The sequence below is a fragment of the Rana temporaria genome, chromosome 9 (assembly GCF_905171775.1).
Source record: "Rana temporaria chromosome 9, aRanTem1.1, whole genome shotgun sequence".
In the NCBI taxonomy this organism is placed as follows: domain Eukaryota; kingdom Metazoa; phylum Chordata; class Amphibia; order Anura; family Ranidae; genus Rana; species Rana temporaria.
The window spans coordinates 52,507,482-52,533,337 of NC_053497.1; the positions used below are offsets into that span (position 1 = coordinate 52,507,482).

Sequence of the window (25,856 nt, forward strand, 5' to 3'; positions counted from 1 at the left end):
GCTAAAGGCATTTATTTTTCATTTTACATAGTGTAATGGAGTGTTATAACCCTGGTAGGGTCTTCTTTGCCATCTGTGACCCGTTCGGGAGACTTCTCTTCACTTCCTGTCCCATAGCCAAAACATGATGATGAAGGGAAATAGCACAAAAGAAGAGGGTGAATCTTCCTTACAGGGGCACAGACAGCAATAAAAACCTGATGTGTGTTCTAATCCATCTCCACTCTATCCAAAATTAAAAAGAAAAGTTTTAGATTTAGTTATACTTAAAAAAATATTTCTCCAAATATTTTATTTAAACCAGGAAAGGCAGATCCATGTCATTACAATGTATAGTCATCAATATATCCAATTATAACATGTCTAACCATGAAATAACTGCTGGATATACATAGACCTGTTATGCCACGTACACACGATCGGAGATTCCGACAAGAAAACCGTGGATCTTTTTCAGATGGAATTTTGACTCGAACTTGAGTCGCATACACACAGTCACACAAAATTCTGACCGTCAAGAACGCGGTGACTTACAACAGTACGACGAGCCGAGAAAAATGAAGTTCAATGCTTCCGAGCATGCGTCTACTTGATTCCGGTCATGCATGTTTTTTGCGGCCGTCAGAATTGCATACAGACGATCGGAATTTCCGACAAGAACTTTTCCCATCAGAAAATTTGAGAACCAGCTCTCAAATGTTTGCTGTCGGAAATTCCGACAGAAAAAGTCAGATGGGGCTTACACACAGTCGGAATTTCTGACCGAAAGCTCACATCAAACTTTTCTTGTCGGAAATTCCGATTGTGTATACGCGGCATTATGCTTTAATTTTATTTATATTGTATCCTTGTGTCCTACTGCTGATTTTATGTCAGTGCAAGCCACAGGTCAGATCTCTATTAGTAAATTTTTGCTTTAAGCAGTGGGTGACTTATCCTGTAATCAATTTTCCTGCAACAGTCACAACGCAAGAATCCAACCATGCTAACTGCTAGTAAAAGCCAAATTATTGCAGGTTACAATAGGCAATGCACAACTGATCTTTATTCGGGGAAACACTTTTATTGGTCTGTTTCAGCTTAATAAACAAGACCGTTGACATCTCAACCACACGTACCTGCTTAATTCCTTAAACATTATACAGTGACAAAAATAAGACCAAAATCTGATACATTAGAACCAGCCAATGAGAGTCAATCAACATCAAGAGTGACATATAAAGACACTTACCTGTTTTTTGCTGTCTCGAAAAATTTCCCCGGCATTCTCAATCACATCCTCATCATTCAGTTCTCCATATGGTTGCTCCTTACATAGCATCAAAATCTCCCACAACGTCACCCCAAACGCCCAAACATCGCTGGCTGTGGTGAATTTTCCCTGTGTGGAAGAACAGGTGATGTTGGAAGTTTTGTTTTAGCTTATTTTTTTTCTTTCAAAAGTATTTTATTTAAGTTTTGAGCAGCAATTTACTGGTTTAAACACATGGTATAAATGTTGTCTATGGATGATAGGAGGCTGGGAGAGAAACCTGTCCTCTCTCCCACCCCACTTCTCTAAGCTCTACCTCTCTCCAATCCCCTTCATCCAGTCCCCTACCTCATCTTTATTCCTCTCTATCATAGCTATTATTTCTAATTGCTCATCCTCCCTACCTCGAAGTATCCAATAAAAAACAAACATACACTTGGAGAGGGATAGACCTCGGATTGTTAACCCTGACTTTTGGAATTCAATATTTATTGACTGTTAGGAGCCTCCCACTATCCAAAGCCCCCCCAGAAGAACCTTAAGGTTTTGTATTCTTCAAAGTTATATAGTATTCTAAACTGTGACTTGTACTACGGAACTGTCTTTAGTAATATAGACCTCCTTTATCAGAAGGTTGTGTGCTTTTTTTTTTTTCTTCCAGTGTATGGACCTCTTATTCATAAATACATTTATAAAGTAATACTATAAAAAAAATAAAAATAAACATATTGTTCTGTGCTTTGTTAAAAAAGGAACGGAAGGAAAGTGGTGTAGAAGGGAGGGAGATGTTCTTTATACCCTTTAGGTAGGATTGCTGTGGTGGGGATAGGAGTCTGTATTTAGAGGCCAGGAGAATGGAATGTGTGTTAAAAGAGAAGTATAGGGTTGTTGTTTTTTTTGAATTGTACTTACCTAGGTGGATGTCCTCCGTCGGCTCAAACACAGAGAACCGAGTGATCAAACACCACAGATCGCTTGGTTCAAATGGGTCCTTGAGCAGAGATCTGTACCATCTCTGCCCAGGTTACATTACTGGCGACTGTCAGTCACTGCTCTCTGCTCTGCCCCCCTCACTGGGTCGATGGGCTGTGGAGGGGCAGTGGCGGCAGGCTCTCAGCGGCTCGCCAAGAGGCTAAGCTGGGTGCCGGTGCAGGCAGATCCCGACTTCATTGTCACAATCTTGCATGAGCCTGGGCTGGCTCTGACGTCAGCTGACAGCAGCCTGAAGCTCCCTGTCTTCTGACAATGGGTCGCAGGAGTGCAGAACGAACTGTGATTCACAGGAGAAGTACAACCAATCAAGCTTTGGTTATACTTCTTTAAGGAGCATAAAAAAAAATGATGGGACAGGCATGTATGGTGATATAGAGTGTGCTAGGTAGGAGAAAGAGAGTGGGTCACTCGCTCGTGCCAGCATCCTCTCCTAGGGTGTTGGTCTTCAGGCATCTCTATTGGCTCACGCAGGATGACATAACTCCTCTGCATGCACAGGAGTCATCCCAACACAAACAGGAACTGTGCCAGTGATGCAAGTCGAGTTGCACATGCACAGCTTAGTTTACAAGCCGTAGAAGGAACAATGTTTGTCTCTTCTGTGATAATAGCCTTCTGTTTGCAGTCTGTTGTAAGATGACTTCAGTTCCATTGTATTTATGTGCATAAACCTTTGCTATAGCATCCTTCCATTATATAGTTTCTGCAGCAGGTCACTGTAAAAGCTTAACCCCAGACACACTTTTGGGGATAGAATGGGTGAGTGTCCACATTTCTGCCAGGTATTTTTATTTTCTCTCTGTGTCACCATTGGGGAGATTTTCCCTGACTTCCTGCCTATACAAGAAATTGTTTAATTAAAATTAACAAGGAGAAGAAAAAGTAAAACATGAAAAAGTAGTAAGTAAGCTCAATTACCATGAGTATACATTCCCAGGCCATCCATCGGATTGGCAGCACTGCTCGCCCCTGTATCCGGTAGTAGTCTCCAGCGTACAAGTTGCGGCTCATTCCAAAGTCGGCTATTTTAATGGTTAGGTTTTCTCCCACCAGGCAGTTTCGTGATGCAAGATCTCGGTGCACAAAGTTCAGGGAAGAGAGATACTTCATACCAGAGCAGATCTGTAGGGCCACATGGAGAAGGCTGGGATAACTGGGCAAGAGGAAAAGACAGATAAACTCGTAAGGCAATCAAGGCATGTGGCTGCTCTTTAGAAACTATCCATTGAATAGGGTTACCACTTCATCCCTTAAAACATCATAGTGTATACACTCCGGCCTTATGGCTAATCAAACTACTACCTTAAAATATATGCAAACCCTAACCAATATGTTTTTCTTATTTGTCTTCCCCACTGAAAGGTGCCAAATGAGACACCAGAGAGGGGGAGGAATCCGAAAAGTGGAAGTTCCATTTTTGGGTGGAACTCTACTTTAAGCTGCACTTTACATATACAGTATATTGTACATGCACATCAGTCCCTGTACTCAAGGGGCTTACAATCTGAGGCCCCATACACACGACCGGTTTTCTCGGCAGAATTCAGCAAGAAACTCGATGGGAGACGCATTCTACCGAGAAAACCGGTCGTGTGTACACTTTTCGCCGAGAAACCCGTTGTGAAACTCGTCGAGCCAAAAAGAGAGCATGTTCTCTATTTCCTCGTTGGGCAATGGGAACATTTGGCTCAACAAGTTTTTTGACAGCCGAACAAGGAACTCGACGAGCAAAACGATGTGTTTTGCCCGTCGAGTTTCTCGGCCGTGTGTACGCGGCCTCAGGCTCTTTAACTCCCATTTATACATTCACATACTAGGGTCAATTTAGACAGGAGCCAACTAACCTACCAGAGCATGTCTTTGGAGTGTGGGATGAAACCAGAGTACCTAGAGGAAACCCGCACAGGGAGAACATGCAAACTCCAGGCAGGTAGTGGCGTGGTGGGATTTAAATTACCCGTATTTATCGGTGTATAACACGCACAGGCGTATAACACGCACCCTAACTTTAGGAGGGAAGTTTCAGGAAAAAGACTTTCAACAGCCCCCTTCATATAACACACAGGCACAGTTTACCCTCTATTTTCAGGGTAAAAAAAGTGAGTGTTATACGCCAATAAATACAGTATGTTTGCCTATCGATGGTGTGGATTTCCTTTGTACTCCATCTTCCAGTAGCAAAGTGGTGCAAAGAGCAAGAATATTGTACAATTTGCAAACCATTACAAATAATCTGATTGAACATCAATTTAGTCAGCTTAGCAATTCTTACTGGTTGCTAGTATTGAGTGCATCTTCCTGCCTACTTCACTCAATTAGCCTGCAAGAATATAATTTTTATTTTTTTTGTCAAAGTTTTGAAGAAATCCTCCCTGTTGCTTCTAGCAATTACATTTCTACTGTTTTGATTCCCTATCCATTCTTCTGAAAAGAACAGTTGGAATTTGATCGTTTACCTGGATCAAAAGCATACAGTTTTTATTTTACGTACTTCTATAATTAGGGCTCAGCATCTTACCCAAGGCACATACAATCTCAATAAAATGGTTTCTTCACCTGATGCAGGGAGGGCTGTGCCCATCTCCCATGCTCTCGTCCTCCTCTGCCAGCTGATGGGAACTCAAGAACTGGTTAAGGTCCCCGTTTTCCATGTACTCAGTGATCATGCACAGTGGGTCCTCATCCAGACAGGCCCCCAAGAGGCGTATGATGTGTGGGTCACTCAGGCGAGACAGGATCTTTAATTCCTTCAGGAAATCACTCCTGCCGACCAATCAGATAATTTACAGACATCAGAAGACAGGAGAGGGTCAACCTCAAAGCATCATCAGTTTCGACGGCACTTATATTTCACGGCTGGCTAGGGGCTGGTGAATATTCTTCTAGAATCCTACTGTATGCACTAGATCAGTGGTTCTCAACCCCTGACCTCACTAACAGGCCAGGTTTGTAAGATAACTGAAATACATCACAGGTGAAATAATTTGCTGCTCAGTGATTGTAGTATTCTAGTCTGCATCTCCCCAAGGCAATACTTAAAATCTGGCCTGTTAGTGTGTCCTAAGAACAGGAGTTGAGAATCAATGCACTAGATGTATGCAGACACCCTCCAAAATATTGAGTTCCTGTGTTCCCAGAGAAGAGTACTGTCAATGCCACAGCATGCAAGGACATTTTGGACAATTGTACGCATTTTCTCCAGAATGACTGTGTTCCTTTGCACAAAGACAGCTCTATACAGACATGGTCTGAGCAGTTTGGTGTGAAATAGAGTGTCCTGCACAGAGCCCTGACCTTAACCCTTCTGAACACCTTTGGGAAGAATTGGAGCCACATATGCCAGCCAAGTCTTTAGGTCAAAGCCAGAGCAGGATCAAGTATCTGTATATAAGGTGATAGTGTGTGTGTGTGTCTTGTTAGTGGAGGAGGAAGCAGTGCTGAATCAGTAACTTGTATATTTATAAATATACAGTGGAACCTCGAATTACGAGCATAATCCGTTCCAGGAGAATGCTCGTAATCCAAAGTACTTGCATATCAAAGCGAGTTTCCCCATTGAAGTCAATGGAAACGAAAATAATTTGTTCTGCATTGACTTCAATGGCTTGCAATTCCGCATGCAGCCAGAGGTAGGGGGGCGCCGGAGAGCCTCGGAAACATCCGGAAAGGCCCCAGGCACCTTGACAAACCTCGGAGAGACTTCGCTAGGTTTGCCGAGTTGTCCTCTGGCCTTTCCGTGCATTTCCGAACATCGCTGATTGGCACTGGCGCCCCTCCAGGCCAAACGCGGTACTGCACGCCACTTTGGCCTGAATCCTGCTCGTTTTGCGAGACAACACTCACAAACCGAGTTAGGATTTTTTTAAATACAGTGCTCGTATTGTGAAACGCTCGTTAACCGTGTTACTCGCAATACGGGGTTCCACTGTATGTATTTTTTATATATATATATATATATATATATATATATATATATATATATATATATATATATATATATATATATATATATATATATATATTAGTGCTGTCAAGCGATTAACATTTTTAAACGCGATTAATCGCATTAATGTCATAGTTAACTCACGATTAATCGCGCTATTAAGGAGGTTCACCCTTTAAAACATTTTTTTTTTGTTTTCTTATTTATTTATTTATTTTTTTATAATATTAAATTGTGTTTTTTTATTTTTTTACATTTTGATCACTTTTATTGCTGTCACAAGGAATGTAAACATCCCTTGTGACAGCAATAGGTGGTGACAGGTACTCTTTATGGAGGGATCGGGGGTCTAAAAGACCTCCGAGCCCTCCTTTGCACTTCAAAGTATTCAGATCGCCGAAAACGGCGATTCTGAATACTGTGTACTTTTTTAAATCCGGCGCCATTGGCAGCCGAGAAACCCGGAAGTGACGTCATGACGCCGCTTCCGTGGTTTCAATGCGGAGACTGAATCAAAGCCGCTTACGGCTTAGTGTCAGTCTCCAACCTGGACACAGAAGGCGGCGGATCTAGGATCGGGTCTCCCGGTGGGACGGGAGGCCCGGTCAGAGCGGCAAAAGGCGGCGGGAGAGGGGGGATGTCCCCTCCCACTCCTCCGGCATAACAACCGAGCGGCTTTTAGCCGCATCGGTTGTTATGTTTGGATAGCCGATCACCCGCTCTAAACATATATATATATATACACACACACACACGCTACCCCATAGTTGCCGCCAAGTGGTTGCCCAGGGTTCTTTTCCTGATAATTGTCCCACAGTGAGACACACAATCCAATCACTCTTCACGACTATTTCTAGGGCTATGCTTTTTTTTTTAGATGCCTTAATGAAAACTGGAACTTTGATGTAGTGGATAATTGGCGGATACTTCAGTAACCTTTAGTAGCAAATTGAGGACACTAAACTTTCTTCTTTAGAACTGTGAGCCCAGTCCTTGCACAAATAAACTGTGCACACTCTCCCCCCCCCCCCCCCCCCATGATGTGTGAGCTCAGGGGATCACATGCTACTGTCAGCCCTCCTGTCAGCTTTGCAGCAGAAGGAACTCCCCACACGGCAACCACCCCACCTGCTATAAATCGCTGTGCCCTGGGCAGCTGCCCCACTTGGGGACAGCAGTGACCAGGAAGCCTGTACAGGCTGGCAGAAGCCACGTCTATCTGCCACTGTAAGCATGTATCCACACATCAAGCAGTTAAATGCAATTAGGGACTCATGATCATGCCTGCACGCAGTCTGTCTGCGTCCAGGGCCAACAAACTTTCCCTAACTGCATGTAACAGCTTCATATGCAGATACATGTTTACAGCGGTGAACAGCCTCAACTCCTGTCAGACTTGTATTGACTTGTATGAGCTTCCCGGGCTCCTGGCCACAGATATCCGCAGTATACCTGCCACACCATAATACATTTTGCTGTGTGAAAGAGGTCTAAAAATTTGGATCAATGAAGCTTAGAAAGGTACAAGTGCTCAGGTGGCTTCCTTATATCATAACATAAAAGAATTACCTAGCATTTTTATTTGCATCTGCCCTTAGTAACTTCACAGCCACGAGAAGACTCCGACCCTTGCGCATGTTGAAAGGAAACTGTAGAACAGGTAGTTCATGGGGATTGACCACTTCACACAGGTGAACCTGGAATGAAGTTGAAAATTATATCTCAGATATCATTGTGTATCACAGAGAGGAAAAACAAAAATTACAGTATCTAGAATTATTAAAGAGCAATATGGCAGTGACAGGAACACCAGGAATGCTTATATTTGTTTCAGAAACCAGAACTTGAGCTCCCATTAGTGGCACATTCATGACCACTCCGTTCAGCTCAGAAAACTGATCTCTTGTTTGCTTTATTTGAATGTACAGCAAGTTTCCTATGTCTCTTCAGCAGAGCTCACGTAAGCAGTGCTCCAGAATTTGTTAATATGGCTGGTATGAAATGAAGCTTGGAACATTGGGTTCTACAGCAGACATTGGTTTAGTACCTATCTTTCCATTCATAGCTAAAATATCACTTTTATGTAGACTTTAATAAGGCAGTGAAAAAGTGTGTGGCAACCTCTATCAACCGTTAAAGGGGTTGTAAAGGTAAACAGTTTTTTTCCTAAATAGCTTCCTTTACCTTAGTGCAGTCCTCCTTCACTTACCTCATCCTTCCATTTTGCTTTTAAATGTCCTTATTTCTTCTGAGAAATCCTCACTTCCTGTTCTTCTGTCTGTAACTCCACACAGTAATGTCAGGCTTTCTCCCTGGTGTGGAGTGTCGTGCTCGCCCCTTCCCCTGGAATACAGGAGAGTCAGGACACCCACTAACACACAGCTCCTTTCTCTATCTGCAACGTAAAGAGCGTCCTGACTCTCCTGTAGTCCAAAGGAGGGGGCGAGCATGACACTCCACACCAGGGAGAAAGCCTCACATTACTGTGTGGAGTTACAGACAGAAGAACAAGAAGTGAGGATTTCTCAGAAGAAATAAGGACATTTTAAAGCAAAATCGAAGGATGAGGTAAGTGAAGGAGGACTGCACTAAGGTAAAGGAAGCTATTTAGGAAAAAACTGTTTACCTTTACAACCCCTTTAAGCTTGGACATTTAAATGATTTGAAAGACCAAAATAATAATAATAATAATAATAATAATAAGAACCCAACAATTAACCTGCTGTGTAGACTGACCCTTTAAAAATGGCAAGCTTTTAGCCTGGCTCGTGAAGGAGCAGAGTCCACATACTGCTATAGCCAATACGGTAGACCTATTTGGTTCTCTGGTATTTCCCCCCCCCCCCCCGACCATGTTATCAATTGTTTTGCCTCCTATTACTGGGCCCTTTACACACTTCAAGAGTTGACTATGAACCTAATGCATTGACCCAATATCTGAATGATATAGAATTTCCCACTCTCTCACTGACACAATGCAAGCATCTAGAGTCCCCGATTTCGATTGAAGAGCTTCAATCAGAGGTAGTGTGGCAGCTATAATTTCACTCCAACCAGAGAAAACCCTTAGGCCACGTACACACGACCGAGTTTCTCGGCAGAATTCAGCCAGAAACTCGTTCGGAGCCGTATTCTGCCGAGAAACCCGGCCGTGTGTACACTTTCGGCTCAGGAAACCGACGAGGATCTCGTCGGGCCCAATAGAGAACATGTTCTCTATTTCCTCGTTGTTCAATGGGAAATTTCAGCCCGCCGAGATCCTCGTCGGCTTCACAAGGAACTCGACGAGCAAAACGATGTGTTTTGCCCGTCGAGTTCCTCGGACGTGTGTACGGGGCCTAAAACCTGATGGTCTTCTGGTGGAGTTTTGGCTTTGGGCCTTAATTTATCTCATGGATGCAAATGGTTTACTTGGCCTGTACAGCCAGAATTTCCACAAATAACACCATGTCTCTGCCATTTGAACTGCACAGGGGAGCACACCAAGGCTGTCCAATCACTCCTGGACTCTTTTCTCTAGCATCAGAGCCTCTGGCCATTCTTATTAAGAAGACTACTTTGATCAAAGGTCTATCATTGGGTTCTTGGGAGGAGAGTATCCCAGTATGGAGACCGGTATCATCAAGGTACTATGAAATTAATTCCCATTCTCTTCATACCCTGCTATGGGGGAATCCTAATTTGCCTCATCTATCTACTGTACCTGACCCTCACCTTTTTTTTTTTTTTACAACTTTGTTTTGCGGTCAATACATAATTCCCAAACATAAACTTGCTGACTTCTCAACCTTTGGAGAGCCTACTTATTGTGAACGACCTATACAAACCTCAGTCCTGCATATAGTCCTGCATACAGCTACTAAACTTACAAACAGTGCTTAGTCATAGCAAATGACTAAGCACTATTTGTCAGTGTCGTTTTGCTATGGCATGTATTTTTGATTTCATTTTTTGAATAAAAGGCAAAGACCTTTTTGGAGTGCGGCGGTCCAGAACTTCTTTCTTTTTTATTACATTAATACATAGGTTATGGACTTTTCTTCTACAACATTTCTGGAGGGAAGTCATTTCTACTGCCAATCTGGTAGGAGGGTTGGCTGTTCCTATGGACCTCCTGATCCTTGTGCTGGATGCACATTGAGTTAATTATGAAACTGTATTTTATTGGCTGCTTTAATGCTTTTTGGCATATTCACTGATACTGTTTTCTGTACCTGCTACATGTATTCTATGGCAAGTTGGCCTGTACACTTTTGTGCAACTTCTTAATAAACATTTTTTCCGTAAAAACAAAACAAAAAAAAACATGATGGATGACACTGAGATTTAGGAAAATTGACAAGTGAACAAGAGACACAATACGCTTTTCATTCTTTGATCAACATCTGTAGCTATAACAGTAAACTCTCCATTTTCTTACTTTTTTTCTTTATCTTTTTCTTTTCTTTTTGTGTTGTCACTTTACAAGTGTTATGTTTGTACCAGGTTTAAAACTTCAATAAAAAGAATAAAAAAATTTAAAAAAATTACCTCTCCAAACTGCCCTTCTCCCAGCTTCTCTCGGAAGAGGAGATGTCCTCGAGGGAACTTGCTGAGGGGCAATTCTTTGGAGGTGAGAGTGTCGGCAGTCAATGCAGGTACGGCATAGGTGTTACCCCCTGTCACCCCTTGCAGAGTGACAATATCCGCTTCTGCGTAGTGTGGCACACTCGGAGGGCAAATAGCAGGTAACTTGGGGGAATCCAGCTCCCTGTATCCCCCTTCTACGGAGAAAGAAAAAAAAGGGCAGAGAGTAAGGAAATATAGGATTGTAATTAAGAAAACAAAGAATAATAAAGATATCAAAAGAAGTATGAAGCAATAAGGAGGAAAGAAGAAAATGTCTGGGATAGCATAACAATTCATATGATAGTAGAAAAGTAGTGGCAATGGTGACAACGTTAAGAACGCTCCAGGCAGTAAAGAATAAGATACAGAGAAGGACAGTTAAATGGACAGTAGAAAGAAATATATATGTGTAGTCAGGAGTTGACCATCTTGTATTGTGGGCAGCTCCAATGTGACAGCCCCTTACCCTGGCTGTTGTTTGGTTTAGCCTGCAGGCCGCCAGGTTCTGTGTTTGGCCGGCTGTAGGTGGCAAGCAGGAGCTCATAGGCTGGGTTGTTTAACAGTAGAGCTGGAGAGACACATGCAGTACAGAGGGTACACCTCAATAAACATGCAGACACCATAGACACAATATTATATACATATATACAAACACATGCATACAACTGCCTTCCCACGGACTAATACGTTTATGACATACAGACAATATCCGACATCAAAGTCCACAGCAGGTCGATATTCCACTACATCTGATTGAGATAAATGAGTCATTCAGAGATTTGCATATCCTGTATGTACACTGATAACACATTTACCTTATTGTGTTTTAAATGATCTTTCATATAAATCAGGTAAAAACATCAATACAAAAAATTATGCAAACTTTACTATAAAGCAGTCACAGTGGAAAGGCCTGTGCCCTGTCAGCATGCTGCAGAGTAGGACCTTTGCTCTTTGCAGGAAAACAGCAGACTCTCTGCAGAGGTCTGACATGCCCCATATAGCTCTGCAATCAGCGAAACGCATGCTCCCTGCTGATTGGAGAGCTCGAGCATTAAAGATCAGATATTTTAACTGGCCATGGTGGCATTGCAGAGCAAGATAGATAAAGATGGCCTTTTACAAAGTATATTATAAAATAATTTCCTTGTCTAGTCATGGAAGGGTTTCTAAAGATGGAACTTACACTGACATTAATGCCTTGTACACACGATCGGATTTTCCGTCGGGATAAACTCAGATGGATTTTTCAGACGAAAGTCCGTTCAAGCTGTCTTGCATACACACTGTCGCACCAAATTCCGACCGTCAAGAACACGGTGACATACAACACTACGACGTGCCGAGGGAAATTAAGTTAAGTGCTTCCGAGCATGCGTCGACTTGATTCTGAGCATGCATGTTTTTTCTGATAGTATAATTTCCGATAGAAATGTTTTCCGTCTGACATGTTCTCTTTCTAAGTTCATCGGAATTTCCAAAGGAATAACTCAGATGGGGTACACACACGGTCGAAATATCCGATGAAAAAATTCCATCTGACTTTTTTCCATCAGAAATTCCGATCGTGTGTACAAAGGCTTAGTTGTCCAATTTACCAGAATCTGATTTGAGCAGGAATACTGCCGCTTATGTTGGGATTAAACATCGTCCTTAGCAGAGGTTGGCAACCTGAGGTACCCCAGCAGGAACTAGGGGGCATTCCAGGGACTTGTAGTTCCTCTGCATCCAGTGAGCCACAGTTTGACACCCTCTATGGCTATTAAATGGGTTGGTGTTACACAAGTATACAGTATATAAACACATGAACATTAGGGCTAACATGAATGAAAACATGGAATACTTGGTTAGGACAACATCAGTTATGATCTCCTCCTCACCTGAACAGATAAATACAATCGTGCATTTAGTAAAATCATCTGTCAATATCTATATTGCATGCACATGAATTTCAATACTCCCTACAAACATGCACAAAGCCCTCCACATACATGCATACACACTGCCCGGGATACATATAGGTCTTCTTTACCTGCACCCTCAGAACTGGAGCACAAAGTGGGCATCTTGGCAAGGATGCTGTGGCTTGGCTCCTGGTACTCGCCCTCTGTAGTCAGAATACGCTCATATCGGTTACTGTGGCGGGATGCCAGTGAGAGGTTCTGTGTGTTGTTGATGACAACCGTGTCAGAAGGGAGGGAAAGGTGGGCAGTGAGGTCACTGTCGGAGGGACGATGCTGAGCCTGGTAGAAAATAGAAGGAAAAAAGTTTTTCGGGGTAGCAGCTAATTCACTTTTAATGGCAACCAGAATAAAAGGAGTGCAAATACATGGCATGAAAAGGGCACAGCTCATTGGCTAGAAAAAAGCCGCAGTATCTGTTCTAAAATCAATAGGATAATATTACCTTCAACACCAGTCTCCCAATACGAAAGACTTTACTGTGTGAATTGCTCAAAAAAGAATGAATATACAGTTCAGCCTGGTATAAAAAAAATAGCAATATGGATATATTTGCTACTCTTCGGTGGCTCTAGTCTTTGGGACTTGCTGAGGAAGTACTCAGGTGGCCATTGCCAATCTCTATATCTAAAAAGGTCAGTAAAAAGCTTAGTTCCTGGGCTATCATGCCGATCCACCGACTTCAGCACTGATCTGGAGCAGGTTTCACAAGTTGTGACTGTACTCAGATTTTTCTGATCTGTGTTCTTGTTCTGAGTCAGTCTGTTAAAAAGTATTGAAGCCAGAGACATCCAACTAGCATTTTCAGAAGGAGCTTAACGTTTGCTGCTGTTAAAGTGAGCCAGGGCTGCATTTGAGGGTCCCAGGGTTTAAATGGATGTCCACAATGGTTTTACAAATTTACAGTCAAACTCTTGTCTGCATTTTTTTAAATATATTACAATAATTTAGTGCTCCAGTTCTGCTCTTGGTGTCCTCCTTGCACGACACTGAGCCTCTACCTTACCTGTAAGCCCAGGCTGCCATGAAAACATGCCAGTGACCCAACAGGTAATCTCTCCCTCTCTCTCTCTCTCGTCGTGATATACTTATCTACATTATTTACACCTTTTTGTTTTTTCCATTATATTGGTAGAACTTACTTAACGCTGCACACTTTATCCACCAATGCATTCTAGGCCAGCAAGTCCACTTAACAGCAGAGCTCTGGCTATCAGATCAGAGTCCGACCTAGTACCTTACCGTTGGGACACAGGTGGCAAACCATAGAAATAGCATTTGTCATGAACACATTTGCTCTAATAGATGTATAAACGATTGCTACTTGGTTGTAGGTTGTCTATTTCCTTGTCCCCCAGACTTATACTGTGTTCTTCTACCCCACTGTCATCCATCTAATCACCTACCTTTCCGAGCAATCTCCTCCAGCGCTGCCTCCAAAGGATAAGAATAATGACAACCAATAAAAGCAGGATTATGACCACCAGGCAGCCAATCAGAATGGAGGTGTTGTTGTTGTCATCCATAGCAATTGGTTGATTTATCCGGTTAACGCTGACAGCTTCTAGTTAGGAGAAAAGAAAGATAAGCAAAGTGAAGGTGTTACTTAAAGCAATGGTCAGATTTTAGCTCTCATTCTTCTGCTGAAGCTTAGAAATTTTGACATCCAATCCGTTAATGATGGACAATAGCTGGTGTTGAATAAAGTATATTAAATGCCACATTGTTTTACTTTGAAGCCTCGTACACACGACCGGTTTTCCCGGGAGGAAAACTGCCAGGAGAGCATTTGGCCGGGAATCCCGGCCATTGTCTATGCTCCCTAGCAGTTTTCCCGTCAGGAAAACAGCCGGGAATCCCCACGGGAAAATAGAGAACCTGGCTCTCTATTTTCTCTCCGGGATTCCTGGCAGAGTGTTTCCTTGACGGTCGAAAGTTCAGAGAACTTTTGTGTGACCGTGTGTATGCAAGCCAAGCTTGAGCGAAATTCCGTCGGAAAAAACATCCAAGGTTTTTCCGACAGAAAATCCGATCATGTGTACGCGGCATTAGAATCATGGGGTCTAAATATTAGTAGAAAATCGAGGTACAACAACTGGTATACCAAATAGAGGGTTGTAATTCTACAAAAAGACATAAAAAGTTTAAAACATGGAAAGATAATTAGACGTGACAGGAACAAAACATTGACACCCTCACCGTGAACACTTTCATTGAAGCTGCCCATTGTGGTGATAGCTGGTCTTGTTCTTTGGCTGGTGCCCTGTGGCCAGCCTGTTACGGCTGGTTGGGGAGTGGTCTCTCTTGGTTCTGGTAGAGGGCTTGGTTCTTCTGGTTCTGATGAGTCCAGGACATCTGTACATGAAAAATACATGAGATTGGTCCATGTGAGATCCAGAACAATTTAGCCATTAAATGAAAACTTTAGTCCAACGCAAAAATGTATTACAGATCGTTATAACCTGAGACCTGTGACAATTGCAAAACAAGATGGGACATGTCCAAAGAGTTTTTTTGGGGGGGTTTAACAGTTATTTACTTTAGATCAAACAATTTATAATCGGTTTATGTGCCAACCCCTTCCTTTTGATTGAGCCTTATTCCAAAATGCATTACATTTATTATTTTCCTAAAAATTCTACAGGCAACACTATTAATGACAACGTGAAAAAAGTTTGTAATCTTTGCAAATTAAAAAAAAATACAAAATGGAAAAAAATCCCATGTACATAAGTATTCACAGTCTTTGAATGGTGAATAATGTTGTGCTGTCAACCAAACAATTGTACCAACTTAAAAATATCCAATAATAGTAAGGGACAAAAATTCCTGTAGTACAAATAACAGTAGCGTGTGTCTCAAGGATGGACACAAATAAATCCACAAATAAACTTAAAACAATATCAATATCCGTGGAACAAACATAGAATTCCTTCAATAGTCCTTATTACAGTATATTACAGTCTATAATGAATATTCGTGAATGTCCATAATAATGGTTGACGTCTTCCCTTTCTTCCCATGTCACCTCTGTGCTCTCTAGCCTCTCACCTGAGATATGCTTGGTATACAGAATATAATGTTATCTTTCAGAAGTGATGTAATGTGGTCGGGTCGCCTCTGGGGGTCCTCTGTATACTTTCCCAATGCTCTGCTCTCTGTAATGGTAGTATAGATTCTAATGTTTCTACAGGGTCCTTTCCTGTATCCTCCAGGTATGGATGTATGGAAGAGAATACTCTTGTAGTGTATTACTTTTTAAAACAAGATTATTAGGTAGAAACAGCTAAAACTCACATTAAAAAGCCAAAAACAGGCGAAAATCCACGAGTGCCGAACTCGTATCCTTACTAACATCACTTCTTCCGCTCGTGCCCTGATTCACAGCCTTTGCTCAATACTTTAGTGAAGCGCCTTTGGTACCAATTACAGCCTCAAGTCTTTTTGAGTATTCTGCTACAAGCTTGGCACACCTATTTTTTGGGCAGTTTCTCAACATTCTTCTTTGTAGGACCTCTCAAGCTCCATCAGGTGGGATGGGGAGCGTCGGTGCACAGCCATTTTCAGATCCCTCCAGAGATGTTTAATCAGGTTCAAGTCTGGACTCTGACTGGGCCACTCAAGGACATTTACAGAGTTTTTCCATAGCTACTCCTTTGTTACCTTAGCTGTGTGCTTAGGGTCGTTGTCCTGTTGGAAGATGAACCTTTGCCCCAGTCTGAGGACCAGAGCGCTCTGAAGCAGGTTTTCATCAACGATGTCTCTGTGCATTGCTGCATTCATCTTTCCCTCAATCCTGACTAGTCTCCCAGTTTCTGCTGCTGAAAAACATCCCCACAGCATAATGCTGCCACCGCCATGCTTCACTGTAGGGATGGTATTGGCCAGGTGATGAGCGGTGCCCGATTTCCTCCAGACATGACCCTTGCCATTCAGGCCAAATAGTTCAGTCTTTGTTTCATCAGACCAGAGAATATTGTCTCTCGTGGTCTGAGAGTCCTTCGGGTGCCTTTTGGGAAACTCCAGACGCGCTGTCATGTGCCTTTTACTAAGAAGTGGCTTCCGTCTTACCACTCTACCATAAAGGCCTGATTGGTGGAGTGCTGCAGAAATGGTTGTTCTTCTGGAAGGTTCTCCTCTCTCCACAGAGAATCGCTGGAGCTCTGTCAGAGTGACCATCAGTTCTTGGTCACCTTCCTGACTAAGGCCCTTCTCCAAACACTTAGTTTGGCTGGGCGGCCTGCTCTAGGAAACATCCTGGTGGTTCCAAACCTCTTAAGCCCCATACACAATATCAGTTTTCCTGCAGGTTTTTCTCTTCAGGTTTACCAAAACCATGGAGTGCAAGGTCCTGCCTGATTGCATACAAATTGAAACTCTTAAGGTTTGACCTCATATTATATAGTTTTGGTAAACCTGAAGAGAAAAACCTGCAGGAAAACTGATAGTGTGTATGAGGCCTTACATTTACAGATGATGGAGGCCACTGTGCTCATTGGGACCTTCAATGCTGCAGACATTTTTTCTGTAGCCTTCCCCAGATCTGTGCCCCGATACAATCCTGTCTCAGAGTTCTACAGACAATTCCTTGGACTTCATGGATTGGTTTGTGCTCTGACATTCACTGTTAATTGTGAGACCTTATATAGACAGATGTGTGCATTTCCAAATCATGTCCAATCAACTGAATTTACCACAGGTGGACTCCAATCAATTTGTAGAAGCATCTCAAGGATGATCAGTGGAAACAGAATGTTTTTAAGTGTCATGGCAAAAGCTGTGAATACTTATGTACATGTGATTTTTTATTTTTTTATTTTTAATACATTTGCAAAGATTTCAAACAAACTTTTTCATGTTGTCATTATGGGATATTGTTTGTAGAATTTTGAATAAAATAATAACAAACATAATGTGGAAAAAGTGAAGCGCTGTGAATACTTTCTGGATGCACTGTAATGAACCCTATGTTAGGTCAGTGTTCAAATCTAGTTTATAACTAAGAATAATGAGATCTGCGAGAACAGTACAGACAGGGTTAATTATGGTAAACATTTACTTCCCAGCCCACTCTGCATAGCAGATGAAAACTTCTGCTTTTGAAGTTTTTGGAAAGTTTTGGAAGTTTTTGGAAAAGAGAAGTAAAAAGGTTTTTGTTTTATTTATGCCATTTGAATGGAAATATGTAACAAATATAAAGTGTGTGTTATCCCAATTTGGCTGCAAAAGATGAAATACACTTTAACATTGAATCATTTAGAAAAAAAAAAATCTCAGATGTTTCTACGTTTAGTGACCTTTGAATGTATAGGTTTTATAATGAGGGATTAGCTACACTTTACATACTTTCTTACTGAGTCATCAACCTGGAACAAGTATGCAGATAAGAAGTTCTGATTTGACTTCAACTTTTTTTCTACATGCTTGGTCCTGAAACTAGTGGGTTTCCATGTCAGCCAGATAACTAATGTCGCAAGGTCTCTCTGGCCTTGTCCAGTCTAATGAGAACTTTTCAAGCCAAAGATAGCCGACATCCTCCTGTATGTGGTGGGTTGTGAGGCATAATGGGTGCAAGGTGGACAAAGTTATTGGGCACCAGACACTTCTTTAATGTAAAACAGGTTTTATTTCTTTTCATATTTTTGGAGGAAAAAGAGGGTTAGAGCCAGGACACCCTTAGATAGTTGCAAATTCAATTGACAGATTCCGAGACTTCAATAGGAGGAGTGCAGGGAAAGGGAAAGGCCCCAGCAAGAAGCCACATCTGTACTTGCTGTCTCCTATGGTAACAATCCTTACAGCTTCACTACAACTGCCTCTTGTGGTTCTTCAACACTGAGTTCCCGGTCTCCCACTAGACCCGCTGATTCACTGACTCTGAATCCCTTGAGCTCCTCCAAAGCTTTGCGTAGTATCCCCTCAAGCGTCACCCACGCTTCCCTGCTGGGTCCCTAGGTTGGCACTCCAGATACTTCTCAAGCTTCACCCCTGCTAACCAGCGAGGTCCCTGACTTTACTCACATGGCTGTTCTGCAAGCGTCCCCTCTTTCCAGTACTTGCTTCAGTTACTCACTGTGGTCCCTGGTACAGGTGGTCGGTCCCTTTGTGGCGACAGCTACCCTTCTACCTCTATCCACTGGCAGGTTCTCTGGCCGGCAGAAGTGTCACTTCTGGTTGGACTGCAAACCACAATCCCAACCTTGCACTGCTCTCTTTTACTTCTGGATAGGCCCTCACACAGCCTAGCAGCCAGATACCCCCGGGATAGGCCAATCTCCCGCCTAGCAACCTGGGGCGTACTACACACGTCCACCCAGACAGCCATCCAGATGGCACAGAACATAGATCACCTGACTCCACTTGAATATATAGGTTCTCTCAGCAGGTCAAGGGATTCAGGAAAACCTCTGCCCATTGGCTGAGATACCCCATATACCCATAACCTGACCTTGGGTTGCCCTTCTCGGATCTAGTACCATCAAGTACCCGGCCACCTAGTGGTAAAAGGGAAAAGTGCAACAAGGCTAAACTTAGGTAGAAATCAATAGATTTCCATCAATCGACCAAGATAACTACTCCTGGCAAGTAAATTTGTGGGGAGCTCCCTGACAAAACCCCAGGGTGCTACACTAATACTTTTAAGAAGGAGGTAACCAATAGCAGCCTCTACCATGAGACCAGGGGGTGATTCAGCTCACTTGTCTCTACCAGGAAATATACATTTTGGGTGGACAGACTCTTATAGATGGGATGATGTGTTACTACTAGAAATATGGAACATACAAGCATGAAGATGCTTTGGCATTGTGCATAGAGTATACGTTTATGGTATGTATGAATTGTTTCTTTGTAAAATGAAAAAACTGAATCAAAAGTAATTTACAAACAAATGAAAAAAAAAAGAAAAATTTAACTTATTGGGAGATTTTTAAACATACTGACCAGAGAGGAAGGAGATTTCACTGATAAGCAACCATTGGCTGGAGAAGTAATAGTGACAGCGGAGGATTCGTGCCATTCTGTTGGACAGTGGGATGGTGACAGTACGGGCACTGGGGTCCCGGACATCCACGGCTAGGGAAAGGCTGACAGGATGGAGGTCCCATGGAGTATGTAAGGTGCGCTTGAAGTAACAGTCCACACGGCGGAATATCTGAATGTCTCGTGACCGCATGTTATTACAATGCACCTGATAGGGAACAAAGAGGGAGCACAAAAAAACATTAATGCTGGACTCCAGGTAAACAGCTACATACACAGATTAAATACATGTATGGGGAAAGTTTTACCTGCCAACAGACTTGTATTTCTGTCCATCCAATCCTGATATCTACACAGTTCTGTTACACCACACAGCCCTGTCTGTAGGGCAGCATACTTCATTTTCCCTGCTGTAATTCAGTAACACAACAGCTGGCCATACACAGAGCACATTTGGGCCGGTTTCTGATGAGCTTGTCAAATTTGGCTTCATAGGTCATTGCTAGCGTATGCAGTACCGCATGTGGCCAGAGGTGTCTCCAAGTGTCTCTGAGTATCTCCGAGCATCACCGGCGCCCCCGCACCTATGGCCACATGCGGTACTGCACACCCCAGAGGCTTGAATCATCGCAAATCGAGTCAGGATTTTTTTAGAAAAATGTCTCGTATTGCGAAATGCTTGTAAACCCCGTTACTCGCAATCCGAGGTTTTGGCAAGCTTTACAGATCTTATCCTCACATGCAGAAGAAAGACTCTGCTCTGTCCAACTATCAGTATTACAGCACGACTGATTGGCTCCTTGAGCTGCTTCACCCTCTTTAAATCTAAGCTCTGCTGTACAGAGGACTGCAGGAGGCAGATACCTAGTCTAATTCAGGTATGTACACAGCTTGTTTTTAAAGAAAAAAAAAAAAAAGTTGTGTCTTGTAGATCTTTTATAGGTCATTAGCTATAGAAGATATAGTAAAGAAAATATGGGAAGTAATTTCTTTTTGTTAGAATCATACTTACCTACATGAATGCAGCATCGCTGTGATGCTGCATCTGTCCCCCGTCAGCTCCAACACTGAGAACACCACAAACCACAGCCATTGCTCAGTTCTCACAGCTCCTTGAGCAGAGAGCTGGTGACTGTTAGTCAGCAGCTCTCTGATCTGTCCGCCTGCGCTCACTGGAGAGCTGGACTGTGGAGGGGGCAGGAGCAGCCAGGTGCCAGTCCGGGTGCCAGTCCAGGCATGTGGGCGGATCCCGACCATATGGTTGCGATCTCTCTCAAGCCTGAACCGGCTTGGTGATGTCAGCCGACAGCGGACTTCAGCCCACTGTCTGCTGAAAATGGGTCACAGGAGTGCAGAACGAACTGCACATCTGTGACCCAATTGAGAAGTACAGCCAAATGAGCTTTGGCTGTACTTCTCCTTTAAGTATGAGTATATTGACACCCATGACCTATACCACAAGTCAAGAAAATAGGATAAGTATATTGTGCACTTGTAACCCTAGGTTACAGGTAGATTATATATTCGGATTCACATTTAATACTATGCATTGTATGATAACTATTGTTTGTATTGTTGTGGGAAGGGGGCTGGTAGGGTATATATCAAACTAAGTCGAATTTTTAATTCCAACTTTTGTATTCTAACTTGCTTGGTAAGCCATATTTAATTTTCTATAGAAATGTGCAAGTCCTCCACCTATTGGTGTCTGAATGTTGACAGTTCAATCAGCATTTCTTAAAAATAGTAGCACACTTACTGCTGTGTGTTGAGCTTTATGTCTGTTTATCCGTAGTGTGATGCCGCGTACACACCATCACTTTATGTGATGAAAAAAAACGACACTTTCTGTGAAGTAAAAAATGACGTTTTTGAAACTTCAATTTTGAAAGACGAAGTTGCCTACACACCATCGTTTTCTCACAATGATCTTGCAAAGCGAGGTTACGTTCCACCACGTTTTACCATTAAAGCTTGCTTCATAAGTAGCTTCTGGGCATGCGCGGATGAAAAAACGTCTTAGAAAACGACGTTTTTTGCTACACACGGTCAATTTCTGTGAAGTAAAAAGTGCACTTTTGAAAAACAACACATAAAATTGAAGCATGCTTCAATTTTTTTTGGTCGTTTTTTACAAGACATAAAACGGCGTTTTCCCCCACACACAGTCAATTAAAGTGACGTTTTTAAAAACGTCATTTTTTTTCATCACATAAAGTGATGGTGTGTACGCGGCATGAGATTATCTATGGCACTACTAAATCAGAATGCTAGTCTCACAATAAGATTTGATGATGCCTCTACTGTTCTGCTGACTGTTCCCCATGCTGGAGAATAAGCTTAACTGAAGGACCTGCTGACATTTCCCCTTTTCTGTTATATTTCTTCTGTGAATTTGTGCTTCTCCATCTATCCTGGTGCTTCGTGAATATTTCTCCATCAGGGTAGCCAGCTCCGACATGAGGATGCAAACCCTAATCCTCTACCAAGCTGTCCACCTCCACACAGCACAGAGTGGACTCAACAAGGCATCATACGTGAGTGATGGGGAAATATAAACAGCAGGGAGTCTACAGACAATACAAGTGGCTAGACTGACTTTTTTGGCACAGCTTCCACAGTACAATACAGGCCCCTGATAAAGTTTAATTTCCTGTCATCTACAGTGCCTTGAAAAAAGTATTCATACCCCTTAAAATTTTCTACATTTTGTCATGTTACTACCAAAAACATGAATGTATTTTATTGGGATGTTATGTGATAGACCAACACAGAGTGGCACATAGTTGTGAAGTTAAAGGAAAATGATAATTGGTTTTAATTTTTTTTTACAAATAAATATGTGAAAAGTGCGGTGTGTATTTGTATTCACTTGTCTGATGTTTTCCTTGGCTTTCATGATGCCGTTTGTTCACTAAGGTTCTCTAACAAACCTATAAGGGCTTCACAGAACAGCTGTATTTATATTGAGATTAAAATTACACACAGGTATCTACTAATTAGCCAACTTCTGAAGGTCATTGGTTTCACTAAACTTTAGTTAGGGTTATCAGAGTAAAGGGGGCGGAGTACAACTGCACGCAACACTTTTCACAGATTTAGAAACATTTTGAAACCCATTTATAATTTTCCTTCCATTTCATAATTATGTGCCACTTTGTGTTGATCTATCACATAAAATACATTGACGTTTTTGGTTGTAACATGACAAAATGTGGGAAAATTTCAAGGAGCATGACATTTCAAGATACTGTATATATTTTATGGCTGATGCTTAGATACATATATATCTAATATTCTGGAATGGTCACACTTACTCTCATGTATGTAAAAGCTCGCAAGGCATCAAACTCAAACTCCATTTCAAGATACCCAGTTGAAAAGCTTGCATTATTCCAGCCAACATAGTCATATCCAGGCCAGACACCTTGTTCCTTGTGCTGGAGAAAGTCATCTGCACCAATTACACCATCGGTCAGCTGTCCCAGACCCCCATAGTGCAGCCTATAGGATGGGAGAAAGAACAGAATTAGGATAAAAGATAATGCCTTGCCTGTTCATGCATGCATTTAGGATCAGTGGTGGTCAACTGGTGGTATAGGTCAGTGATAATCAACCCTGTCCTCTGGGCCCACTAACAGGCCAGGTTTGCAAAATAACTGAAATACATCACAGGTGATATAATTTGCTGCTCAGCGATTGCAGTATTCTAGTCTGCATCTCCCAAAGGTAATACATAAAACCTGGCCTGTTAGTGGACCCTGAGGACAGGGTTGATGACCACTGGTATAGGTGATATAATGCACCTCAACTGACATCACTAGGGGCCAGATGCAGTATTCAGCATATGTACTGCTACAGAAGACTACAGTATAAGATAACCTTATACAGAGACACCAGGAATTAAATAAAGGCTTTATTGAAACAATGTTGCAAAAATTAAAATATACTACCACCACTGCAAGCAATTAAAAAGACAACGTTGTCACATTGGTACGGAAAGCTGCTAGCAGCACACCACAATCATACACGTCCTTCATGCACACCAACCACTAAGACACAGGGGGAAGAGGGGAGGATCAAAACTCCAATCTGAATTGGGACTTGAACTGCTCATAGTCAATGTGTGATAATTAGATCACTCTTGGGAAATAATGCAGATGGTCACAAAAGAGTCATTCCCATAGATATCCCCCTCAAACCAGAAGTGTCAGCATTTGTAGAGTGGGTGTCACTGAAAGGTAAAAGCCTGGGTGGATCCTTGCTACTGGGTCAGCCGTATTCATGTGCTGTAATGGGCTTGAACTGCATTAGGAGGCAATAGCTGTTTGCAGTAAAGTCCTTCCCAAAGGAAGATAAGGTGCCACAGCAACCCGCTGTCTCCTTGTATTAGGGCTGTGGAAATTAACTATTAATTCCTCGATTCATTTTTTTGATCGATCAAAATTCTTTTGATCGGTAATCACCTCTTCAACGGCTTCTGGTGACGTCATGGACACGCTCATCTGAAAGGCTCCTTTGCTGTGTCTTCATATCTGGATGCCGGCGGGACCTTACTATCTGCCACACGCAAGGGCTGTTACACTTCCCTCCATAACTTCCCTCTATCACCCTGGGATTCTACAACCATCCACTGGGAGTTGTGATAGTTCCCTTCTACATGCTGACGGACTGATGTTAACTCCTCCTCATCTGGATTCAGCAGTGGTATCGTTGTACACATTTTTATACCAGCATCATACTTAGCTACATGTTTTTATGACTGCTTTTGGTACCGTTTGGTATTACTCGCACCATTTTTACAGTTTATGTAGCTACATCGATTTTATCTCCAGTGCAATATTTATTTGGTTACCTACTTGAAGACTATAAAAGTTTTAATGCTATTCTCATTGAGCGCTGCCTTTGTGTGTTTTTTGTATCCTGCGATCCATTTTTCCAGTGGTTGGTAGCTGCACTGGGAATCAGCCTGCAAGGAGATCAGCTAAAAGTAGTTGGATCTGTATGTGCGTTATAATTAATCGAAATTAGTCGATTAACCACTTACCGCCTGGTCAATGGCATATTGACGTCCGGGAAGTGATTGTGTTATCCTGACTGGACGTCTATCCGGCAGAGGCTCTTTACCACATGATCAGCCGTGCCCAATCACGGTTGATCACGATGTAAAAAGGAAGAACGGTTGATCGGCTCTTCCTCACTCGCATCTGACAGACGCGAGTTGAGGAGAGCCGATCATCAGCTCCCCTGACAGGGGGGGTTTGCGCTGATTGTTTATCAGTGCAGCCCCCCCTCGGATGCAAACACTGGACCACCAGGATGCCGCCCAGGACCACCGGGGAAGCACCCAACATGTGGATGGCCAGGTAAATCCCCATGGCCATCCACATGTACAAATGTATGCATAACATATGCCAATCAGTGCCCACAAATGGGCACTGACTGGCACCAGCATGGCACAAATTTGTGATGCCCAGCAATGTCACCCACCAGTGTCATCCACCAGTGTCCACCAGTGTCCATCAGTGCCACCTATCAGTGCTCATCGGTGCCCACCTATCAGTGTCCATCCATGCCACCTATCAGTGCCACCCATAAGTACCCATCAGTGCAAGCTAAGAGTGCCCATCAGTGTCACCTATGAATGCCCATCAGTGCCACCTATGAATGCCCATCAGTGCCGCCCATGAGTGCCCATCAGTGCCGCCCATGAGTGCCCATCAGTGCCGCCCATGAGTGCCCATCAGTGCCCATCAGTGCCGCCTTATTGGTGCTCATAAGTGCCACCTTATCAGTGCCCATCATCAGTGCCGCCTTATTGGTGCTCATCAGTGCCGCCTTATTGGTGCTCATCAGTGCCGCCTTATTGGTGCCCATCAGTGCCACCTTATCAGTGCCCGTCAGTGCCACCTTATCAGTGCCCGTCATTGAAGAAGAAAAGGTACTTATTTATAAAATAAATTAACAGAAACAAAGAAAAACATATTTTTTTTCAAAATATTCGCTCTTTTTTTATTTGTTGCGCAAAAAATTAAAATCGCAGAGGTGATCGAATACCACCAAAAGAAAGCTCTATTTTTGGAAACAAAATGATAAATAATTTGTTTGGGTACAGTGT

At 42.6% G+C, this 25,856-nt stretch overlaps 1 protein-coding gene across 4 annotated transcripts in view; it reads right to left on the reverse strand.

The window, feature by feature from the left end:
- DDR1 (discoidin domain receptor tyrosine kinase 1) overlaps nucleotides 1-25,856 on the reverse strand; it is a 122,233-nt gene that overhangs the window by 11,677 nt on the left and 84,700 nt on the right. For 3 of the 4 annotated variants that reach the window (XM_040323464.1, XM_040323465.1, XM_040323467.1), the window contains exons 7-17: nucleotides 23,056-23,242; nucleotides 19,700-19,946; nucleotides 14,957-15,112; nucleotides 14,164-14,321; nucleotides 12,829-13,039; nucleotides 11,263-11,364; nucleotides 10,719-10,951; nucleotides 7,758-7,885; nucleotides 4,802-5,008; nucleotides 3,164-3,398; nucleotides 1,232-1,381 (exon numbers count right to left, since the gene is read on the reverse strand). In XM_040323464.1, the coding sequence (XP_040179398.1) occupies nucleotides 1,232-1,381; nucleotides 3,164-3,398; nucleotides 4,802-5,008; nucleotides 7,758-7,885; nucleotides 10,719-10,951; nucleotides 11,263-11,364; nucleotides 12,829-13,039; nucleotides 14,164-14,321; nucleotides 14,957-15,112; nucleotides 19,700-19,946; nucleotides 23,056-23,242 (2,014 nt within the window). The remainder of the gene's footprint in view (nucleotides 1-1,231; nucleotides 1,382-3,163; nucleotides 3,399-4,801; nucleotides 5,009-7,757; nucleotides 7,886-10,718; nucleotides 10,952-11,262; nucleotides 11,365-12,828; nucleotides 13,040-14,163; nucleotides 14,322-14,956; nucleotides 15,113-19,699; nucleotides 19,947-23,055; nucleotides 23,243-25,856) is intronic. The other variant, XM_040323468.1, reaches the window with a different exon arrangement.